The 21,932-nt window shown below is 46.3% G+C and overlaps 2 protein-coding genes across 2 annotated transcripts; one reads left to right on the top strand and one right to left on the bottom strand.

Annotated features, from left to right (window-relative positions):
- Nucleotides 1–124: 124 nt before the first annotated feature.
- On the bottom strand, nt 125–7,908 carry EIF2B1 (eukaryotic translation initiation factor 2B subunit alpha). Its single transcript, XM_080941412.1, has 9 exons — nt 7,831–7,908; nt 6,998–7,099; nt 5,769–5,905; nt 5,551–5,667; nt 3,633–3,749; nt 2,961–3,025; nt 2,339–2,414; nt 1,190–1,315; nt 125–813 (listed from the first exon to the last, which is right to left on the bottom strand). The coding sequence occupies exons 1-9, from the start codon at nt 7,841–7,843 to the stop codon at nt 649–651; spliced, it is 918 nt and encodes a 305-aa protein (XP_080797538.1). The 5' UTR covers nt 7,844–7,908; the 3' UTR covers nt 125–648.
- A 109-nt stretch (nt 7,909–8,017) lies between these two features.
- GTF2H3 (general transcription factor IIH subunit 3) lies at nt 8,018–21,004 on the top strand. The gene is made up of 12 exons (XM_080941420.1): nt 8,018–8,032; nt 11,183–11,262; nt 12,542–12,815; nt 13,750–13,812; nt 14,303–14,332; nt 14,607–14,635; nt 15,122–15,196; nt 16,713–16,766; nt 18,949–19,017; nt 19,723–19,858; nt 19,968–20,004; nt 20,085–21,004. Exons 1-12 carry the CDS (start codon nt 8,020–8,022, stop codon nt 20,152–20,154), a joined length of 930 nt encoding a protein of 309 aa, XP_080797546.1. The 5' UTR covers nt 8,018–8,019; the 3' UTR covers nt 20,155–21,004.
- The last annotated feature ends 928 nt before the right edge of the window (nt 21,005–21,932 follow it).

Below are 21,932 nucleotides of genomic sequence, written 5' to 3'. Positions count from 1 at the left end.
TTTTATTGAAACCAGTATCTTATCTGGAGAAGTGCTGGTAAGGCTTTTCTGGTAACAGGTTCTTCCCAATACGTTTACACTGTTTCTGGTATTTGTCAACTTGTATGAGGCAATACCATATCCAAATTGTTCATATAATTTATTTGAAAATATCCTGATTTGTTCCCATATTTAACTTAAAAATGCCATTTGGGTTCTAAACATCCTATGAGCAGTGCCACATGAATGGCTCCTGCATTGGTATTTTTCCTATCTGGCTTGATCCTGCTGAGGATGGATCCCTGAAGCCATATGCAGTCAGCCAGTGTGTGCTGACTGAGGTGCCGTAAGGTGTCAGCTGTCAGCACTGTGTCACTCTTACCAGCCTGGAGTGCGGTATGACCTGAGGGTCCCTGCTCATGTGCTCTCTTTGCTCAGGTTTGCAGCCAGTAAGTAACTTGTACTTCCAGAGACTGTGAGTTTCTGAAAACCATAAGAATGGCTGTAGAACTGGGAACAGGCTTCAGATGTGACAGAGCCAAGTAAAAGGATTCTTCAGGACCCCTGATATGAGCCCTTAGCGTACAGATCTGGAAGTCCGATTCGGTTTGGCCCCTGGCTGGCTGGAGTGGAGAGGCTGCTCACCCTGCACAGCTCCTACATGTCTGCTCATAGGTACAGCTTGATGAGCTCGTCGCTCACAGCAGATGGTGTCAACACACCCAGGTCCGTAAACAGCAAGGTGATGAGGGATGGGGAGGTGTAGTCGACCCATGGGTGTTCCTCTTTGAGATCCTGCCCAGTCTGCACAGACTTCAGAGTGTCTGGCTTGTACTGAGGAGAGAAGAACTTGGTTAGCTGGATTGGCCTTGTATCTAGGCTCTGGACACCCTTGTGTCAGAAAATGGGTTGTGCAGCAGTCTGGCAGGGACAACATGTCCAGGACACCATCCCATCCCACAGGAAAGAAGAGGCCACAATGGATATGCCTGGCCAAGGTCACATGGTTTGTAAAAGCAGAGATGGGATGAGGAAACGGGTTCTGCTACCAGCCTCCCATCAGAATGCTATGTAAGTGAGATTTGCCCACAAATGTGTCCAGATCCAATTACTATCTCTACACTGGAAAAGCACTGGAGGAAACAGCAATGGGAAGGGAGGAACTTCCTAGACCATTAGTTTCAGGGTAGAGTCAAATTTTAAAACCTACCTTAAACTTATCTGGGACGTCTTGCTGGTTGAGTGGAAAGAGCCGTACAAACTTGAAACTTTCTGCAACCACGTAGAAGGGCTTGTTCTGGGCTTTGGCACACACAGCCATCTGGTTGGTTCCAATCTGCGAAGTCAGGGAAAACGGACACCAGGTGAGCTTGCTTGCATAGCTCAGTGAAGCAGAAGGAAGCACAGAGTGAGCATGGTTTCAGCATGGTGATCAGGACTGTTTCTGTTTTAAAGACAAGATCTTAATATATTTCATACTGGCCTCGCACTCAAGTATGTCTTTGAACTTCTGATCCTCCTGCATCCGTTCCCTCTACTGCTGGGATTACTTGAGTTCCACCAGACCTTGTCTATCCAGTGCTGGGGCTTGAACTCAGGATATCAGCATGCTAGAGAAGCATTCTGCCAGCTAAGCTATATTTCTAGCCCTCAAAGAGGACCTTTTTTTTAAGAAAGAAAACAATTTTTCTTCCAAGATAAATGTTCCCAAAGCACATGAAAAGATGCCAGCATTATCACTTAGTAAGTGCAATCTAAAATAAGCCAGGGGGACCCAGACACTTGTGGACCCTGCTCCACAGCCAACAGGAAAATCCAAACACGGGCACGTGATCGTGTTATGACAGAACAGTACTCTGCCTGAAAAGATACAGCAATGACACATGCTGCAGTGTGGCCAGTGAAGTCTGTCAAGCTCACAACCATGAGCATCATGTAAATCTATTTGTGGTCCCCTGGACTGGAAAAATCAGTAAAGAACAAAGGTGACCAGGGACATGGGAAAAGGCCATCTGGGACAAATAGTTTTATAAACACTGATAATAGCATGGTGTGAGTGTGCTGAATGCCAGTGAACCAGAGACTTCAGACGTGCGCAGAGCTTAACAGGATTAAGACGTTCATCATTGACAGTTTTCAAGGTAAGTGACAGAAGATGGAGGTTACCCTGTCCAAGTGTGTTCTAAGCACAATAGGCAGCATGTCAGTCTCATAATACCATTTTCCAAACGAAAGCACCAATTGTATATAAATGTAAATGCCACTGACAAAATTCACCAAGATCAGCTTCCAAGGAAGAAACCTGGCTAAGGTCTTGCTCGGGCATAGGGACTTCTGGGAAAAGTGTGATGTTACCTACCTTGTTAATAATTCCTCCATTCTCTACCACTCCTTCAGCACCAACTATGACTAGGTCTGCTTTCTCCATGATATAGCTGAGGAAACAAAAAAATGAATGCTTGGCTTGGCACTCAGGTTCACCTGCCTCTGCCTCCCAGTGCTTAGTTTACTTTTTAAGACAGTACTACTGAAGAGGCTTATCCAACAACCCCCTAACCAGCTTAATAGTGAGCTTTCTTTTCAAAGGACTACCATTAGTTAGTGATAGATGTTGATGACCCAACTTGGACAAAGTTCCCAAGTAGCCACTGCAGACAGTGGTCACCTAACTGCTGACCATAGCCTGACCTTTACCTTTTACTCTGAAAACATGAACATCTAGGTTTATGCCAGCAACCCCTGACACTGTGAGGAAGGACTGTGAGTTCTGGGCCAGTTTGGGCTACAAGAATCTGTCTCAGAAGCAAGACCCCAGCAGCCTGTCTTCTGTACTTATGACCTTGTGATAACCCTGCTACAGGGTGGCTGCTTATTGTAAGGAGAGATGCTACCCAGTCAGATTTTATGGACAGGATTCAAACTCTTAATTTGAAAACTGCTTGAAGCCAGCAATGCAGGTACACAGGAAGAGTCACTCTTACCCAACAGCAGCATCCAGTACCACAGTGACAGGGACGTTGAGGTGGCAGAGGGCTTTTGCCATTTTCTTACTAAAGGTGACATGAAAACATGACAATAGTTCAGTGAGATCCCACAGTGATGAATGATGAACTTGATTTAGACAAAGATGTCCTGTAACCTCAATGGCTTAAGGGGCAGATCCTATCTCTGAACCCAGGTTCAATTCTCAGCTCCCACACGGCAGCTTACAATGGTCTGTAATTTTGGTTCCAGGGGACCCAACACCCTCATATAGATATACATACAGGCAAACACCAACGCACATAAATGAATAAATCAGGATAGTCAAGGCAACACAGAGAACCCTGTGTGAAAGACTGAGTGGGGGTCAAGCTCCAGAATACCTGAGTAGCCTGGGCAGACCAGGATTCACTTCTCAGCACCACAAAGAAAACAGAACAAAGTTTGCTTGTTTCCTGGAGATGGGGCTGTCAATCACCCGTTCTTTGAAGTTTTCTATCTAGAGTGTCTTACTGTTCCTCTGACATAATTATCTAAAGAAAAACCCTTTAAAAACCCTAAAAAATTGGAAACAAAACAAAACCACTACAGCCTACATTGTGCCTCTGGAAACCCACAGGGACTTTCCTTTATTGAATCCAATGTTGATTCACTGGCCAGTGGTAAGATACTTGCCCAGATAAATCAGGCTGTGACTCTGTGATATATACACTGAACCGTTTCTTGGCTGCCACGGCTTCTTCTAGGACCCTCAGGACAACTCTGGAGTAGGCGTGAGTTAAAATTCTCTATAGAACAAGAAACCTCCATCAGAGGGGCAAGTTGCCAACCAGCCACTGCCCACCCTGGATGCACTGTCACGACTCCTGCTTGTCAGGAGAAGCTCCAGCATTCTACAAACCAACCATGATCAGAAGGGTGGCACGACAGTACGCTGAAGTTCAAGCCCACTGAGCAGTTCAACATTTCTGCCCAAGAAATAGGACACAGATCTCCCCAGCAGAACCCAAAGGCACATAAGCCAGTACAGCAGGGGCTGGCTTCCCTGGCAATAAGATCTGTGGTGCAGATGATGACTTGTAACTCACACATGACTACAAATGCAGAGGACTACATAAGGCCAGGTGGTGGACATGGCTGTCATAACTGCTCACTAGAACCGTGGGTATACAGGCCTCACCTTAGACCTGAGGCCTCTGCATTTAACAAGTCCATGGGTGACCTGCCCTCAGAATCAAGATCCTGCCACTCTGCTTTGGATCCAGTTGTAAGGTTAAGAGCAGGCTGCTGTGGGGGGTAGGCAAGAAACCCACACTACAGCCACCCACTGTGAGCCTTGCCTCCAATGGCCCAGGCCTGTGGCACTACCATTTATACATATTTAATAGCATACTTCAAAGGTAAGAAGCACAGTAAAACCGAGGGGCAGATCTAAGAGCCAGGATGCAAGTAAATACAGGTATGGTCTGTGAGGCTGAGGTGGTGGCTGTGCTGATGGCACGCTGCCTCCAAGAGCCAGTTTTTCAGAGGAGGCATCTTGGACAGCATGTGCTGAAGCCAGTTTGTGAGCATCTGAGGGGCCCAGACCATGGACAAAAGAGCAGCAACGGCAAGCAGGTGATAAAGGAAACAAGGTTTATCACCTGGCGGAGTGGATAAGCTGGAGGCTGGCTGAACCTGCTGTTCCTCATTTAACTAGGGACAGGTCGCAGCTATAAAGAGGACAGTTCCACCCAGTGATGATGCTGACTCAAAGATGCTAGGCAGTGACCACAGGAACAGCTAGTTTGAGCAGACTCACTTCAGCTTAGAGGACCATGAACTCAGTCATAAAAATTAGAGCAAGTGAAATGGCTCAGTGGGTAAAGGTACGTGTCACCACGCTTGATGGCCTGAGTTTGGTGCCTCCAGATCCTACACAGAAGAAGTAACCAATTCCTCAGACCTCCACATACTCACTGTGGCACCTAGGCATATTCCCATAAACACATAGGAAGAAATGTGATTAAAAAAACTTAGAGGGCTGGAGAGATGGCTCAGTGGTTAACACTGACTGCTCTTCCAGAGGTCCTGAGTTCAATTCCCAGCAACAACAAGGTGGCTCACAACCAACTGTAATGGGAGCTGATACTCTCTTCTGGTGTGTCTGGAGATAGCAACAATGTACACACATAAAATAAAAAAAAATCTTTTTAAAAAATACTTTAAAAAATAGCTTACTAAGAGGCTATAGGTGTAGTTCAGTGGTAAAACATGTCTAGAATGTTAGAGGTTCTTTCTTTAACTTCCAGCTCCACATAAAAGCAAAAAGCTTATTAAATCAAGACACACTCATGTTGAACTTACGTTCTCCCAGTTCACAACGATGAGCCCTTCTAATATTAGTCTGCATTTACAGAGTGCACACTACACAGAGCATCTCATTCACCTCTCACCCAGCCTGGGAGCTGCTGCCCTTATTAACATATGAGCAAAGTTCAGGACAGAGAAGTGACTGTCCATGGTAGGTGACAGAGCCAGGATTCCACGCCTGGCAGTGTGACCCCAAAGCTCTTGATTCTAGCAGCACAAAAAAAGGCGTCTACTCACCGCCCCGTCTTTGATAAAAGTGTGGCACAGATTGGCAATTTTATTTCTCGACAGCGATATTCTTCTTAGGAAAAGCTCTCCTCTCTCAATCATGATCTTTTTACATTTGGAGTAGTCCTGGGAAGGAAAGAACCGAGTGAAGACAGGAAAGAGCTGCCAGCAAAGCTTACAATGCCTGCACACAGAGAAGAGGGATTCTGAGGGAGGGCAGGGCTTACAGAGTACTCCAGGGAGGTGAGGCTGATGAAGCGAAGGAAGAGCTCCCCACCAGAGGACACGGCGACCGAGGAGTCCACACCACATAAGGTTTCTATGGCATTGGTGAGATTTGCTCTCAGGCCCTGGATTGTCTCTCCTGCAACGACAAAGTGAGGAACGTGATGTTCATTTAGTGTCATGGCCCTTGCTGGTCTGCAATTCATCCAGTATTTAAAGAATACTGGATGCTTCTCTGTGCCAGCCACTGGGAGATGCTGCATGAGAGGGCTCTGCTCTCATGGTGCAATAAGTAAGCACAGAAAGAGACAGACATGTTACAAACTGGAATGAGGACAGGAAAAGGCGGGGTGATGAATGAGATCAAGCTTCTTTACAAGGCTGGCCTCTCGCATTACAGGCCATTTAAACGGAGACTTAAATAAGGACTCAGACATGTGGAGACCTGTGAGGACAGCTCCCATGTAGATGTCAGTGATACCAAGGCCCAAGAAAGGGACACACTTGGTTTAAAACACCACAAAGGCCAATGAGATGGCAAAATGGGCAAAATGTCTTTGTGGTGCCAGCCCAGCCTGGTGACCTGAGTAAAGAAAGAAGCAACTCCTGAGAGCTGTCCTCGTGTGTACCCACACACACGTACACGCTAAGAACAAAACAGAGAAAAGGGCAAAAAGGCCTGCTGGGCTGGGCTAAGGTATCTGTAGCAAGTGACAGCTTGGCAGATAATTACTTAGTGGGGGGCAGATGTGATCTGTAAGATAGTACAGGCTCCAATGTGTGTATACCAGGAAGACATGTAAGGCTGTGTTAGAGAAAGTCTCCTCTTGGCCACCCCATGAGAATGAATGTGTAAGAGGTCATGTTGTACCCAGTGTCTTAAGACTTATTGCACCTAGTAGGTCTCAATGAATACTGAATCCAGAACTTACTCTGGAACAATACAGCACAGCACAGATTCAAGGACAAGCTAGGAGCTTGGCACTCATCTATAAAGCTAAATTATTGCTCTAATTTAAGCCTTTTGGCTAAGGCTGTATTGTTGACTCTTGGATGGGAATCCTTTTGGTGATAACCCAAGGGTTTCCCCCAGGCCGACCAGTCTAACATGGACAGAAGTTGGGCTTGAGATTCTGTACACAGACCTACATGTCTCCCTGTCCACATTCCTAAAAGTCATCTGAGGACTTTCCTAAGGCCCAGACTGTTCGAGGCTCACTCTTCTTCATACCTTTATCTCTCTTCAAGAATTCCAGCAAAGTCTGGATGGCAGCAACCGCCGAGGCCATGTTAGGATTTTCTTTCATCTGAGACTTAAAGTATTCAATTAACTCTAAGGAGAGAGGGAAAAAAAATGGGTCATCACATGAACTTAGCAGGATGAGGCCAGGAAGCTCGGTAACAACTGCTGACTTTAAGAATAAGAAGCAAACACATTTTAAAAAGCAGTTTTTAAAGTTAAAGGGGACAGATGTTGATAGGGATAGAGAAGATACCTCCATACTGTTGGCAAGGACATACCTCTTCCATATTTTAAAAAAGCTATTGGTGCACAAGGCATAGAATTTAGGGGCTAGTATCAGGAGCTAGTATTCTAAGGATTCCTCTCACCCACTTCATCAATTTCGTCTGCAGCCTCTTGAGCAGTGTATGCCAGTCGAGTCCACGCATGTGCACGAACATAAATGTTTACAGTTCAATTTTTAACTAAAAGCAGTGTATTAGTTTTTCACGTAATAAATATATTCTGATTAACTACAGTAAACGATCAAACCAACGATGCCTCATTTCTTCCAGTAGGGCAAGGCGCCTTCCTACTGCTCACAGAGGACACCCGGGCTGCGAGGGGGCAGCACATTGCCTTCTGAAGCCAGTTTTTTTGGAGGATGTCCTTCGGACAGCCTGTGCTGAAGCCAGTTTGCGAGCGTTCAAGGGACCCAGACCACGGACAATAGAGCAATGACAGCGGGAAGCGGCCCCAGCATGGACAACGTCGCCCAGAGCTCAGACTGCCAGTGCGAGGTCGAGACCATTGTGTCCCCGCCGCTCTGGCTAAATACTCACCACGGTCTTCCATGGCTTCCTTACGATGCGCCCCACAACCCCGCCGGCAGCAAAGCACGGCCTGACAGCGTGTCGCACTTCTCACGCATCATTTCCGTCGCCACCGGGTCGTGTTACGTCACTCGTCAGCGCCGGAAGCCGACTGCAAATCCGACAGTGGGCGGCTGTTCGCCGAGGCGTAGGGGAACCATGGCCGCGGACGGTGAGGGCCGAAACGCGGAGCCGGTTGGGAGGGACACTTTTGGTCTTTAGAGGAACATCCAGTGTATTCGTTCATTCATCCAGCAATTTTTTTGAAAGGCTGTCACGTAGAACTCGCTGTGATGTAAAGGATGGTCTTGAACTCTTCATCTTCCAGTCTCCTTTAGATTGCTGGAATTACAGACGTGCACGATCAATCTAGATTTTATGTGGTGCTCAGATATTTGTGCATGTTCACGAGGCATTCTACCAATTGAGCTTCCTCCCCAGCCCTAATTATTTTTTATGCAGGCGCTCTCTCCTCCCTTAGCTTTCCGAGTTCTGGGATATAGGCCTGCCTCAGCATGGCCAATGTATCATTCAGGAAATATTGGGTGTTAGCATTTTTGTATTCGATATTCTTTTTTAAACTGGGAAGCATGGCACAGAACTCGACACAGGGAAGTTTTGGGAGTGTGGGGTCTTAAGGTCGAGATACCAGTTGACAAGTGAAGTTAATTCAAAGAGGTGACCAGGGCTGTAAAGATAGTGTGTGGCAGCTAAGGACTGTCTTTCACTAGGAGTCCAGGAAAAATGCAGATACTAGAACTTTGGTGTGAGCGACATTATGAAGTTCACTTTAAGTACAAATATCCTGGGGAAAGAGGGTAGAGGAAGGTGGGAGGCTCTTATTCATACAGTAAACTACTAGCTACAGTTATAAATCATTGTATGTGCATTGGTGTTTTGTTTACATGTATGTCTGTGTGAAGATTTTCGATTCCTGGAGTTACAGTTGTGAGCTGCCATGTGGGTGCTGGGAATTGAACCTGGGTCTACCAGCAAAACAGTCAGTGAATGCTCTTAACCACCGAGTCATCTCTCTAGCCAGTTTTTTTCTTCCTTCCTTCCGTGTTTTGAAATGGGGTTTCTCTGTGTGGCCTTGGCTGTCCTCATTCGCTCTGTAGGCCACTCTGAAATCAACCTGTCTCTATCTCCCAAGTGCTTGGATTAAAGGTGTGCACGATCGCCCTGCCCTAGTTACAGTTTTCAAGTTACATTGAACCTCAAAGATTGTTGCATTCTACTTATTTGGTGTGTAAGTCATAGGACAACTTGTTGGATCTGTTCTCTTGTATGCTGTGTGTAGGTCTTAGGGGTTGAAAACAGGTCATCAGGTTGGCAGCAAAGGCCTTTACTAGAGAATTATTTACTTGATTAGCATTGGACTTTGGCTTGTGTGTGGGAAATGGATTGTGGGAATAAGAGTAGCTAGGGTGGTCCATTCAGGAGCCATAGTATCTAGGAGAAAGGCAGGCTTGTCAGGTAGTGAGCTAGACACTTAAGGAGATTGGCAGGAGGTACTTCGTGAGGGAATGGAGGAGGGGGTAAGTGGGCACTGCCTTGTACTATTACATGAGCATCCAAGCTCATGACTGGGTATAGTGTCAGATGCCTGTAATCCCAGATACTCATCAGGTATGAGGTTACCAAGTTCAGTGCCAGCCTGGAATTGAGACCCTACAGTCCTGTAAATTTTTTTTTAAGATTTACTTATTTTATGAGTACACTGTAGCTGTTTTCAGACACACCGGAAAAGGGCATTACAGATGGTTGTGAGCCACCATGTGGCTGCTGGGATTTGAACTCAGGACCTCTGGAAGAGCAGTCAGTGCTCTTAACCGCTGAGCCGTTTCTCCAGCCCCTCTGAGACCCTATTTTAAAGGGTCATGGTTCTCAGAGTGATGACTCAGTGGTTAAGAACACTAGTGGAGGAGCTCCCCTCATTCAGTCCAACATGCAGGCAGTGGCAAAACTATCCAGGGGATATGGCGCCATCTTTCAGCCCCTGAAGGCACTGCGTGAATACTGCTGCAGTCAAAGCACTGGTGCATTGGGACATCTAATTTTTTTTCTTAATAAGAAAGTTCTAAGGATGTATTTTGGTCGCAGAGCCACCCCCTTTTTTTAAGCATGTACAAGTGTCCATGTTCAGTGTCCAGCACCAAACTGAATTAAGTGTAGGTTCTTCAAAGAATTGGAATCAGCACCTCCATCAGCTGACTCTAGTACACCCAGCATGGATGTGTGTTGAGTGCTTGTGTTACTTGGCCTGTATAGTTGTGTCTGTCAGTATGGATAGTGGCCTGACTTCTTTACATGGTTAAAAACTTTGCTCGTATAAGAATTATTTCCTCCTTTTTTGGTTATTTTTAAAAGTTGGTCCCTGGGCTGGGAATGTAGCAGTATAATAGAGTCCTTGCCTGACATTCACAGAGCCCTGAATTTGATGCCCAGCACTGCTTACAACTAGATGTGGTGTAAGCTAGCACTTGGGAGGTAGAGACAGGAGAATCAGAAGTTTAATATCAACGTTAGCTACACAAGGAGTTAGAGCTCAGCCTGGCCTATACATAAAAAAAGTAATACATAAATAAAATTTTCTTAGTCACAACCGGCTTGCCTGTTCTATCCTTGGATAGGACCACCCCAGCTGCTCATGGGTCCTTAATCTGCCTGAAATTCTACCACTGGAGATTCCTACCAGTCCTTTTAAGTGGGAATGCCTTTGGTTTATGAATTCACCATGTGTCAGAAGCATGCCCCAGGCTCAACTACTGCTTGTAATATGGGGCAGCTGAGAACTGAGTAAGGTTTGCCCAGCTTCTTAATCATTCTTGGCTTAGAACTAGCTACACCAGACTGGTTTTGAACTCACAGAGATCCATCTGCCTTTGCCTTCCAAGTGTTGGGATTAAGGAACACCATCATTCCCAGCCTTTGAAATTAGTTTTTTTCCTTAACATGTATGTATTAGTGGGTATTAGGTCTCACTTAACCATGTGCATCCCAGGAACTGAACTCAGGGCATTAGGCTTAGCTGTATTTGCCTTTACTAGTAAGGCATCTCTGACCCCTTCCTTGTTTTTCCTTCTTAAAAATGAGATACCAGGAATCAAACCCAGGGCTTCCTCAGTACTAGACAAGCTCTCATTAAGCTGTGTCCTCAGTCCTGTGACTTAATCTTCCCATAAAGTTGGCCTTGTCTGTGATGTCACCATCGATCTGAGGATGAGGACATTAGAAGGCCTGTGGTTGATTTGTCACTCATCAGGAACGTTAACATGATTGCAGTTGGAGGCTGACCATTTGCTTCTGTTACTATTTGCAGAAGATGAGTTGAATCTTCTGGTTATCATAGTTGACACCAACCCGATTTGGTGGGGAAAGCAGGCACTGAAGGAATCTCAGGTAAGATGGCGTGAGCCTTTGAATGATTCTCTCTAACTTCAGTATGTCTGTATCCCATGCACTGTCCCCATGATTGAGTCTTTGCAGGCTTGGTGATCCTCGTCCGGTCCCAGCACTCAGGTGGAGCTAGGCAGGTCCTCAGAGGTCAAGCTCATCTCTGGGCTAGAGACACTGTCAGAAAGGAAAGCTGTGGGTTCGTAAAAGCAGCCAATCACCCTGCACAGACCAGGCAATTGCATAACTGGCCCCCACAGCTCCTTCTTGGAATGTGTCTGTACCATATGCAGTCCTTGGACCTGTTGACCCTCACTCCTGCTTCTGCCCTTTACCTGCAGCAGCCATTCATTGCCTCCTGCCTATTGTTCATGTGTCTAGTGTATAAATAGGCAGCTTTTGTTAGGTATGTGCCACACACGTGTGGAGGCCAGTGGACAGCTTTTGGGTGTTACTTCTTTTCTTCAACCATGTGGGCCCTGGGAATCAGATTCAGGAAACACCCTGAACCATAGAGCTGTCCCACCAGACCTGGTCTTTGGAGTTCTGAGATAGCCTTATCCTTTTTTTTTTTAAGATTTATTTATTATATATGATTACACTGTAGCTGTCTTCAGACCTTCAGACACAGAAGAGGGCATCAGATCCCATTACAGATGGTTGTGAGCCACTATGTGGTTGCTGGGATTTTAACTCAGGACTTCTGGAAGAGCAATCAGTACTCTTAACTGCAAAGCCATCTCTCCAGCCCGCTCTATCCTTCTTTTAACATCTGTTTTTGTTTGTCTATGTGTATGGAAGAGCAAGATTGTGCTTTTTTATTTTATCAATACAAGGTCTCAGATATCCCAGGCTGGCTTTGAACATGCTGTGCAGCCTGAGGATGACCTTGAACTTCTGGTCCAGCTGCCTCTTTTTCCTAAGTTCAAGGCTTCCAAGTTTACCCATGGGGCCCCATTATGCTAGTATCTGATAAGTAAGGATCTAATCTGTAAATGTCTGTCAGTAAGGAGGAGAAGTTGAGCAGATTTTCAGCAGTGAATCCATACCAGGTGTCAGCAAGCATCCACATAGAATGGCACGTGTCATGACATGGGGAGGTAGCAACAGGTGAATTGTTGGACGCTTGCTGCTACTCAGCACCAGACTACCCAGGGCCATGTAGCAAGACCCTTTCTTATGAGTAAATGAAGCTAAGTAATAGCTAAGTATTCTTTCAGTGACGCCTTCCTCGAGGCTGGATGTAGTTGTGTGGGAGCTGACTTGTTTCTCTCTCGTCTGTCAGTTTACTTTATCCAAGTGCATGGATGCTGTGATGGTGCTGGCCAACTCCCACCTGTTCATGAACCGCTGCAACCAGCTGGCTGTCATCGCCAGTCACATTCAGGAAAGTCGATTCTTATACCCGGGGAAGAACGGCAGACTTGGAGACTTCTTCGGAGACCCTGGCAGTGCCCTTCCTGACTGTAATCCCTCTGGGAGTAAAGATGGGAAATATGAGCTGTTGACAGCTGCAAATGAAGTGATCGCTGAGGAGATCAAGGATCTGATGACCAAGAGTAAGAGCCTGGCTCTTGTCACTGCTGTCTCAATGTGGTGGTAATTCTTGTATGTTTTTAAAATGTAAGATTCTTATTAACTCTTTGAGAATTTTATACATGTATACCATGTGTTTTGATGATATTCACCAGCCCCATTCTTCTTCCTAACCCCGAGATCCACTCCCATCTTCGCCCTACATTTACTCACCGCCTCCCAACTCCGAGTCCTTTTTTAAAGATAATCTCGCTATAGTCGTAATCTCAGCACTAGGAATGCAGAGGCAGGTAGATCACTTGTGAGTTCCAGGCCAGCATGGTCTACATAGCAAGTTCCAGGACAACCTGCCTCAAAACAAGCAATAAATTTACACAAGGATACTGGGCCATTTACTGGAGCATTGTTGACCTATGGTGACCACACCCTTAAACAAACTAACTAATGAAAAGCCAGCTGCACCACACCAGCCTTTTAATTGTTAATGGCTCCTTAGCTAGAGGTGAAGGCACAAGGGTTCCTCCCCACTCTGTGCTGAAATGTTAACTGGCTTGATCTTGTACAGGGCTTATGCTGGCAGCCACAGCTGCTGTGAGTTTCTGAGTACAGCTTTCTGCCATGTCAAGAGAACATTGTTTTGAAATCCACTTTGAATGTGTCATCTTCTTTCGATTCATTCATGAATACTTAAGTTTCAAAATGACTTCATTTGAGGGCTAGAGAGATGGCTCAGTGGTTACGAACACTGACTGTTTTTCCAGAGGTCTTGAATTCAATTCCCAGAAACCACATGGTGGCTCACAACCATATATAATGAGATCTGATGCCCTCTTCTGGTGTGTCTGAAGACAGCAACATTGTACTCACATACATTAAATAAATAAATAAAACTTTTTTAAAAAATGACTTCATTTGAAAAAAAGACTTAGAATTTCCCCCTTTGTGCTCTGCTTGCAGGTGACATCAAGGGCCAGCATACAGAGACACTACTGGCAGGGTCCCTCGCCAAAGCCCTGTGTTGTATCCTTGTGCCAGTGTGTTCCAAAGAAGTCTTTTGTGGGGAGGGTGTTAGGCAGTGGCTTCTCCTAGAACTTATTCTGCACCGTTCACAGGACTCAGGGCAACCAGACTCTTCCCAGACCTTATTTCATGTGTCACGGGCCTCAGCTTTGGTTTGTGAAATGTCTGAACAGTATTGAGTGCTTTTCACAACCTTCTTTATCCAGTTGTCCTGATCTCTGAATGGCTTTCACATTTATTATCTCATTGGGTGGTCTGATGGGTGTAGGTGTGGCCCTAGTATTCCTGTCTAGGATGGTGGATAGTCATCTGTCCAAAGCTCTGGTCTTCACATGCTTTTCTCTGAGTATAGAATGGGTAACCGAACCTAAACTCACCCATATAGCTGTCATGGCAGAAGATGGGAGGGGTCTGGTTTCAAATCTGAAGGTCTGTTCTGCTCCTACAGATGTTTAGAACATTTTTATATTCTTTTATGTAACGAATCCAGACATTAACAGAGCGAACAAGGCAGTTAAAGGTAAGAGCGGATTCTTTTGCAACTATCACTGTGTTGGTTTTAGTGATGCATGCTTAGTGGGGCATTTAAGAATTGTTAGACACCCAGAAGCAGAGGCAGGCAGATCTCTGAGTTCATGGCCAGCCTAGTCTACATAGCAAATTCTAGGCCATCCATGGCTGCTGCTTAGTGAGATCCTGCCTCAATATAAAGTAAAAAATGCTTAGAAAACTACATTCTTTTTAAGCTATCGTGTTTGCCAAATTATAACCTTTCCTTTTAAATCTCTTTATAGATAATCAGGAGATGAAATCAAGGATTTTGGTAAGATGATACACAACTTACATACAACCGCAGACAGCTGAAAGAGATGGGAATGACTCCAGTTGTGGTGTCATATGCATTTAATCCTAGCACTGGGGAGGGAGACACAGGCTGGTGTCTGTGAGTTCAAGGACAGTGTTTTATCTACATACCGAGTTCCAGGCCAGCCAGAGCTCTTGGGCCAGTAAGATGGCTCAGATGGTGAAGGTGTCTGGTGCCAAGCCTGAAGACCAGGACCTAGATGGTGGAAGGAGAGAACTAACTCCCAAAAGTTGTTCTCAGGCCTCCCAATGCATGCTGGGTACTCTGGACAGATGCCCATCAGCCTAACAAGGACCAGAAAAGCTCTGGTGTTATCCTACACTTCAGGGGGTTCATACTAAGTAGGAAGAGGGACTGGAGAAGTAATACTGTCTGTGGCTGGCAGTAGGTCTTGTCATGAGAACATCCTGGGCAGTCCTTGAGGTCTAATGGCTGTGTTTGCAGGTGATCAAGGCTGCAGAGGACAGTGCACTGCAGTACATGAACTTCATGAACGTCATCTTTGCTGCTCAGAAGCAGGTGAGGCCTCAGCCTTCTTATTTCCCGAAAGAAATGATCAGTGGCAGTGTGTGGCGGTGCCTACTTTTATGAGTTAGAGACCAGCTAGGTCTATATGGAGTCCAGGGGACAGCCCCAGAGCTACATAGAAAGATCCTGTCTCAAAAACAAACAACGGGGTTGGAGAGATGGCTCGTTGGTTAAGAGTATTGGCTGCTCTTCTAGAGGACCTGGGTTCAATTCCTAACACTCACATGACAGCTCACAATTGTCTGTAACTCCAGTTCCAGGGGATCTGATGCCCTCTTACAGACATGCATGCAGACAAAACATGAATGTACATAAAATTAAATTAATTAAAACAAAAACCAAAAGGTGATGATTGTCATTCTTACACAGTGGTATTCTGGCTAAACAGGGCTGTATTAGTGGATTGGGGGATTCAGAAGCTACATTGGGTTCTTGACCATTTTCCATTTTAGAGTCCTAGGGAGTTTCTGACTGGGTGGTGTTCTCAGGACAATCCACCTAAACTTGCTTTTGTATTGGGTATCATGGTACTCGTCCCTTAGAATCTGAGTTAAGTTTGATACAAGAACCCTCAATTCCTCCAGCTTTTTTTTTTTTTTTTTTTTTTTTTTTTTTTTGTTTTTTGTTTTTTGAGACAAGGTTTCTCTGTGTATCCCTGCTATCCTGGAACCTGCTCTGAGTCTAGAATGACCTTGAACTTCATCAGAGATCCCCCTGCCTCAGCCTCCTGAGTGCTGGCGTTACAGGCATGTGCCGTTACTGCCTGGCTCTCATTTTGTTTTGAGCTCCCTAGAGCCCACACAGGCCTTGAACTTGAGAACCTTCTGCATCAGCCTTTGGGTTAGCCAGGATCACAGATGTATGGCATTCTGCCCAACAGTGTCTCTCTTCTCACTGTAGTGTGCTGTGTACTTTGCAAATAAGGGACATGTTCAGATGACCTGACATGCCATCTTTGTTCTCTGGTTGTTTTTTAATGTGTCTAATACTTTGCCTGCACATACATATGTGTAACACAGGCAGCTCTGGTGCCTGCAGGAGCTAAGGGAGGGTGTCAGATCCTGTTCAACTAGATGATGTGAGCCACAATGTGGGTGCTGGGAACTAAACCAAGGTCCTGTGGGAGAGCAGCAATGCTCTTACCCAGCGGCCATCTCTCCTCCACACCTTAGTTCTATCCTGTGGCACCACTAGAGCCCTCTTGTCAGCACGGATAGTGTTGGAGTAAAAGCGGTCAGGGGTTAGAGGCAGGAGCTCCGACATGTCCTGGATGCTCTGGGTGCCCAATGCCCTGTAGCATCACCACACATATTAAAGGGCCCATTTTAGGAATATAGTCTCACTGAACTAACACCCAAGGGGCAGAGGCAGGAGGCTTGCCACAAACTCCATGCTCGTCCAGATGACAGAGTTGAGACCCTGACTAAAAAAAAGATAAAAAAGGATAGTATCTGGCATTTTCCAGACAGCCATAGCATTGCTATAATGTTTCAAATGCCTCTTTCAGAATATCCTCATTGACGCCTGTGTCCTAGACTCGGATTCAGGTCTCCTCCAGCAGGTACGTTTCCAGGGCATGGGCGGCAGCGGCCAGGCATGCTGGCACACGCTGGTAGTCCCCGCAGTGAGGAAGCTGCGGCAGGGGAATCCTGAGATTTGAGAACAGCCTGGGCTACAGAGTAAGACTCTGGAGACAGAGAGAATATGGGGGTATTTTGGTTATACTGAGCTTCATGTGCAATTAAAATGGACTTTATCTGTTTCTGGTCATGAGACCAGGGTCTTACTGTACAGCTGTCCCTGGACCTGGGACTCACAGAGTCCTGCCTCCCTCCTGTGCCACCATGCCTCCTCCCCTTTTTAACGGGGGTCTAGGAAAGTGTAAAGTCTGTACAGTGCACCATATATGTGTGGGAAGCACGGTTCGCCCAGGCTGGGTCCAAGGCCACTGCACATCTGCTTTAGCTGCTGCTCTCTGAGCAGAGTCTGAAACCAAATAGTGAGGAAGGAGAGGGACCCACACCTGAAATAACCGACAAGCTGAGGACGGTGGCCTTTGCTCACAAGCAATATTTGGGCCAGTGAGATTGCTCAGTGGCTAAAGGTGCCTGTCACCAAAGCCAGTGACCTGAGTTTCATTCCTGGGACCCATATTCTACAAGGAGAGAGCCAACCCCTGTGGTCTCCATTTGTGTGCTGTGGTATGCACGTACATGCACACACACATATATATGTAAAGAAAACAGCTGCTAGCATTCTTATTTTCATTCATAATTTCCTTAAACTATTATATCCTTGCAGATCAGTGAGCCAAAGGGTAGGGGGTGGGGGTGCCAGGAATGTCTGTTTCTTAGGCTCAATTGATGGTGGTCATGTGGGAAGCCCATAAGAATGTACTTTTTAGAATTTTTAAGAGATACCTAAGAATGAAATATACTTTTATGTATTTAGAATTTAGGATCCCACCTCATGAGGATGAGATATAATATAGGAATTAATCCTGTGCATGGGATACCATGTGACATCCAGTGCTTGTGAAGTGTGTAATGGTCAGATGAGGGTAGCCGCTGCCTTCATCTCACTCCTATGTGCACCAGTGCTTTCTGTGTGCACACTGTGTGCACACTGTAACACTTCCCACTGAGTTTTAGGATCAGGTTTTCAAGGAGGTGACAATTTGTAGCTCTCAAAGCATCCTCTAACTTAGAGGTCTCAACTCTGGTTGAAAGTTAGTTCTACTACCCTGTCTCTCCCTGTGATACCTCAAGTCCAGTGCAGCTTCTCCTGAGGTCTAGGCAGGCGTGTTCTGCAGTGCATGCTATCTCCTCCTGGACATCTCAGTTACTGTGTCCAGAGCAGAGCCTTTTCTGTACAGCGGCCTCTCCCAAACTCAGAGCTCCATCTGCACAGTGTGGTTCGCCGGGCAGGTCACCTGGCTCCCCCTTTCCCTTCCTCTCTTTCCATGTTGCTAGAATCTGGTGGAATCTGTCTTCAGCATGGATTAGACCTGAATCCCACCTCTGACTTCTTTCCTAGTCTCCCCATCCATGGGCCTGCAGCCGTCAGACAGCTGTCCTGTTAGCACTCGTACCTCTACTAGCCCGGCCTGTCACCCCGGAGTCAGAAAGGTTACAGCATAAACGAGGCCATGTCACTCTTGCTTAACTGCCCCCCACCAAGCCCCACTCCCTGCCCCTCTTGACCCAGCACACTGTGGCTGATACCCAAGTCCTTGCTGAGGCCTTTTGTTTATCCCTCATCTTCTGTTTTCATTCTGGGCCCCCTCTTGACTCCTTGGTGTTGTCAGAAACACAGTTACCTGGGCTGCTGCTGACAAGTGCCTTCTCTGCTGAGGCTCAGCTCTGGCCTTCCCTCAGGCCTCTGCTTCTCCTTCCCCATCACCCCACATGATTGTCAGGAGAATCTAACTGTAACATCAGTTTTGCATCCTGCAGCTCGATATGCTCCCCCCCACACCTCCAAAATGAGCAAGGAAACTTTAAAGCAAATTGGTGGGAAGTTCTGGCTAGGCTGCGTGGCACAGCAGGCACAGTGAAGCTGCCAGAGCTGTCCTGTCTGCTGGCAGCTCTAAGAGCTTACTTCCTGAAGATGAGACCCTGGGTCCTGGGGCAGAGCTATGGACAGGGATGTGTCTGTGAACCTCACACACTGACCTTACAGACCTGTGGAGTCCTCTGGGAATGCCACGGTGCTCCTTTGGCAGTGACCCCTTTGTCTTGCAGGCTTGTGACATCACTGGGGGACTGTACCTGAAGGTGCCGCAGATGCCCTCTCTCCTGCAGTACTTACTGGTGAGTCAGCAGCAGCACTCCCCCACCTCTCACACCCAGGGAAGGAATCGCTGGGATAGATACTGGCTTTGGAGTTCCCGGGCTGGGAAGGCGAACTTTCGGGTCTTTGAACTCTGAGGGATGTTTGCAGGTGTCATGTGACTATATAGCAAGGGTGGGGTGGGGCCCACAACATGGCTCAGTAAGCAAGGGTGCTTGATGCCCTGATAATTTAAGTTCAGTGTCAGGACCAGCATGGTGGAAAGAGAGAACCAGCTCCAACCAGTTATCATCTGACTACCAGATGTGCTGTAGCTCTCACAATACGTAAAACCACACAAAACAAACAAAACATTTAGAATTTTTAAAAATAATTGTGGAATGACTAAAAATGAGTCTTAGTAGACTTTGAAGGAAATTCTTCCTTTTTATTATTTTGTGTGTGCATGTGGGTCCACACTTGCCACTGAGTGCATGTGGAGGTCAGAGGACAATTTGGTAGGAGTCAGCTCTCTCCTCCTATCTTGTGGGTCCCAGAACCATCCATTAGGCTTGGTGACCGGTGCCTTTCCCCACTGGGCCATCTCACAGCCCTGAAGGAAGCCTGACTTAGTATTCCTGGTACCGACTGCCGAAGACAACTGCTGTGTCGTGACTGTCTGGTTTTCCTCCCGTGGCTGAAGTAAGTCTCCTGCCTGTCCATCCTTTCTGTTCTGTTTTTAACAGTGGGTTTTTCTTCCGGATCAAGATCAGCGATCTCAGCTAATCCTCCCACCTCCGATCCACGTCGACTACAGGGCTGCCTGCTTCTGTCATCGAAGTCTCATTGAGATCGGTTATGTCTGCTCTGTGTGTCTGTCTAGTAAGCTCATGTGGAGTTACTGTCTGCTGGGGTGTGAGGTGGGGGCAGGGCAGAAGTAACCTGTGCTCTTTGAGTCCTCTAATTTCCTTGTTTTCTGAACTTTTAACAGTTTTCTGCAATTTCAGCCCCATCTGCACTACGTGCGAGTGAGTATCTGGGCAGGTGGGGGTTGGGCGTCGGTTCCTGAGCTTCAGAGCCCTGAGATATTTCTTCTCTGTCATTCCAGGACAGCTTTTAAGATCTCCCTCCCCCCTGTGCTGAAGGCCAAGAAGAAGAAACAGAAGGTGTCCCTGTGATAAGCGATAGAGTTTCCCCGACTCTTCCCACAGGCCGACTCTCTGTGGGGAACATGGAGGAATTTGAAACACGGCTCTTGTCCTGTGCCTCTAGGGTGTGAAACTAAAGAGTACCCACACCCCTGGTTTATCTGGAAGAGGGGGACAGGCATTTATTTTTGTTTATTGTTGTAGGGTAGCAGTTGCCTGGCAGATGCTAAGCTGTTGTTTTGTTAGTTGTTGCTTTGATGCTTGGTGCTGTTTTTTTTGTTTGTTTGTTTGTTTTGTTTTGTTTTGTGAACCACATCCTTGCACAAGCTAGGCCAGCAGCCCACCACTGAGCCACAATCAACTCCCTGGGACTTTGTTCTCAGATGATCCTCTCCATCAAAGCTTACTATGGTGGATGCTGGGTCTTCTGCACCTCAAGATGGGAAATGTGTGAAGCTGGGAAGGGGACCGGCATGGGACCGGCATGGGACCGGCATGGGACCATGGTCATGACAGAGCACCTTAGTTGCTCAGGTGGTACACTCCTAGAATCTTGAACTTGGGAGGCTAAGACAGGAAAGTTTTAGATTCAGATCCTGCCTGGGATATATATAAGATTCTGGCTTCCTTCCTTCCTTCCTTCCTTCCTTTCTTTTTTTAAGAACATTTTACTTCAAATATATTCAAATGTAACCTGACCTAAAGGCATTCAAGCCTTCAGTATCAACACTCAGGGAGCAGAGACACGTGTATCTCTGAGTTTGAGGCCAGCCTGGTCTACATAGTGAGTTCAAACCAACCAGGGTTGCATCTTGCTACCTTGTTTACAAAAATATGAAAACCAAAAACCAGTAACATTAACATTGGAGAACTGTTGAATTCTAGAAATGTAATGAGTTCAATAGAAACATTTGTAATCTCAACAATAAAATTCCTATTTTTATATTTACTAATTTTCTTAAAGTCTTTTTTTTAATAAAAATGTATTTATTTTATTTCTATGTACACTGTTGCTGTCTTCAGACACAGATCCTATTACAGATGGTTGTGAGCCACCATGTGGTTACCAGGAATTGAACTCAGGACCTCTGAAAGAGGAGTCTGTGCTCTTAACCACTGAGCCATCTCTCCAGCCCCCTAAAGTGTTTTGCTAAATATTTGCATTGAGAATTTTTCTTGGAATTACTAAAAGCTGCTAGGTGATTGTGGTGCACACCTTTAATCCCAGTTCTGTGAGTTCAAGAACAGATCTGGTCTACAGTACCAGTCCTAGGACAGCAGAGAAACCCTGTCTTGAAAAACCAAAAAGTATATTACTAAAAGCTTTCTTTACCCCTTTGAGACACAGTTCCTCTGTGTAGCTATGGCTGTCCTGGAACTTGCTCAGTAGACCAGGCTGACCTTGAACTCAGAAATCCACCTGCCTCTGCCTCCTGAGTGCTCAAACTAAAGGTGTCCGCCACCTTCTACCTGGTGACTAAGAACTTTCTTAAGCCCTGAAGAGATGGGACAATGACTCAGAGCACTGACTGCTCTTCCAGAAGTTCAACCTCAGCACCTACATACCAGCTCCCATTATGTGTAACTCCAGTTCTAGGGGGTTGGAGGCCCTCTTGGCCTCCACAGGCACCAAGCACAAACAAGGTACCCAGACATTCATGCATAAACAACACTACACAAAGACTAAAGGGGAAAAGAGAAAAAAATCAGCAGTCTGGTGTGATGGCTCAGCAGGTCTTATGACCCAGGACCACACTGCTGAAGGATAAACCTAATTCCTGAGAATTGTCTTCATTCAATTCCATGTG

The sequence above is a fragment of the Micromys minutus genome (genome assembly GCF_963924665.1).
Source record: "Micromys minutus genome assembly, chromosome: 29".
Classification (NCBI taxonomy): domain Eukaryota; kingdom Metazoa; phylum Chordata; class Mammalia; order Rodentia; family Muridae; genus Micromys; species Micromys minutus.
The sequence above is the reverse complement of the archived record's forward strand: the minus strand, read 5'-3'. Positions and strand labels throughout refer to the sequence as shown.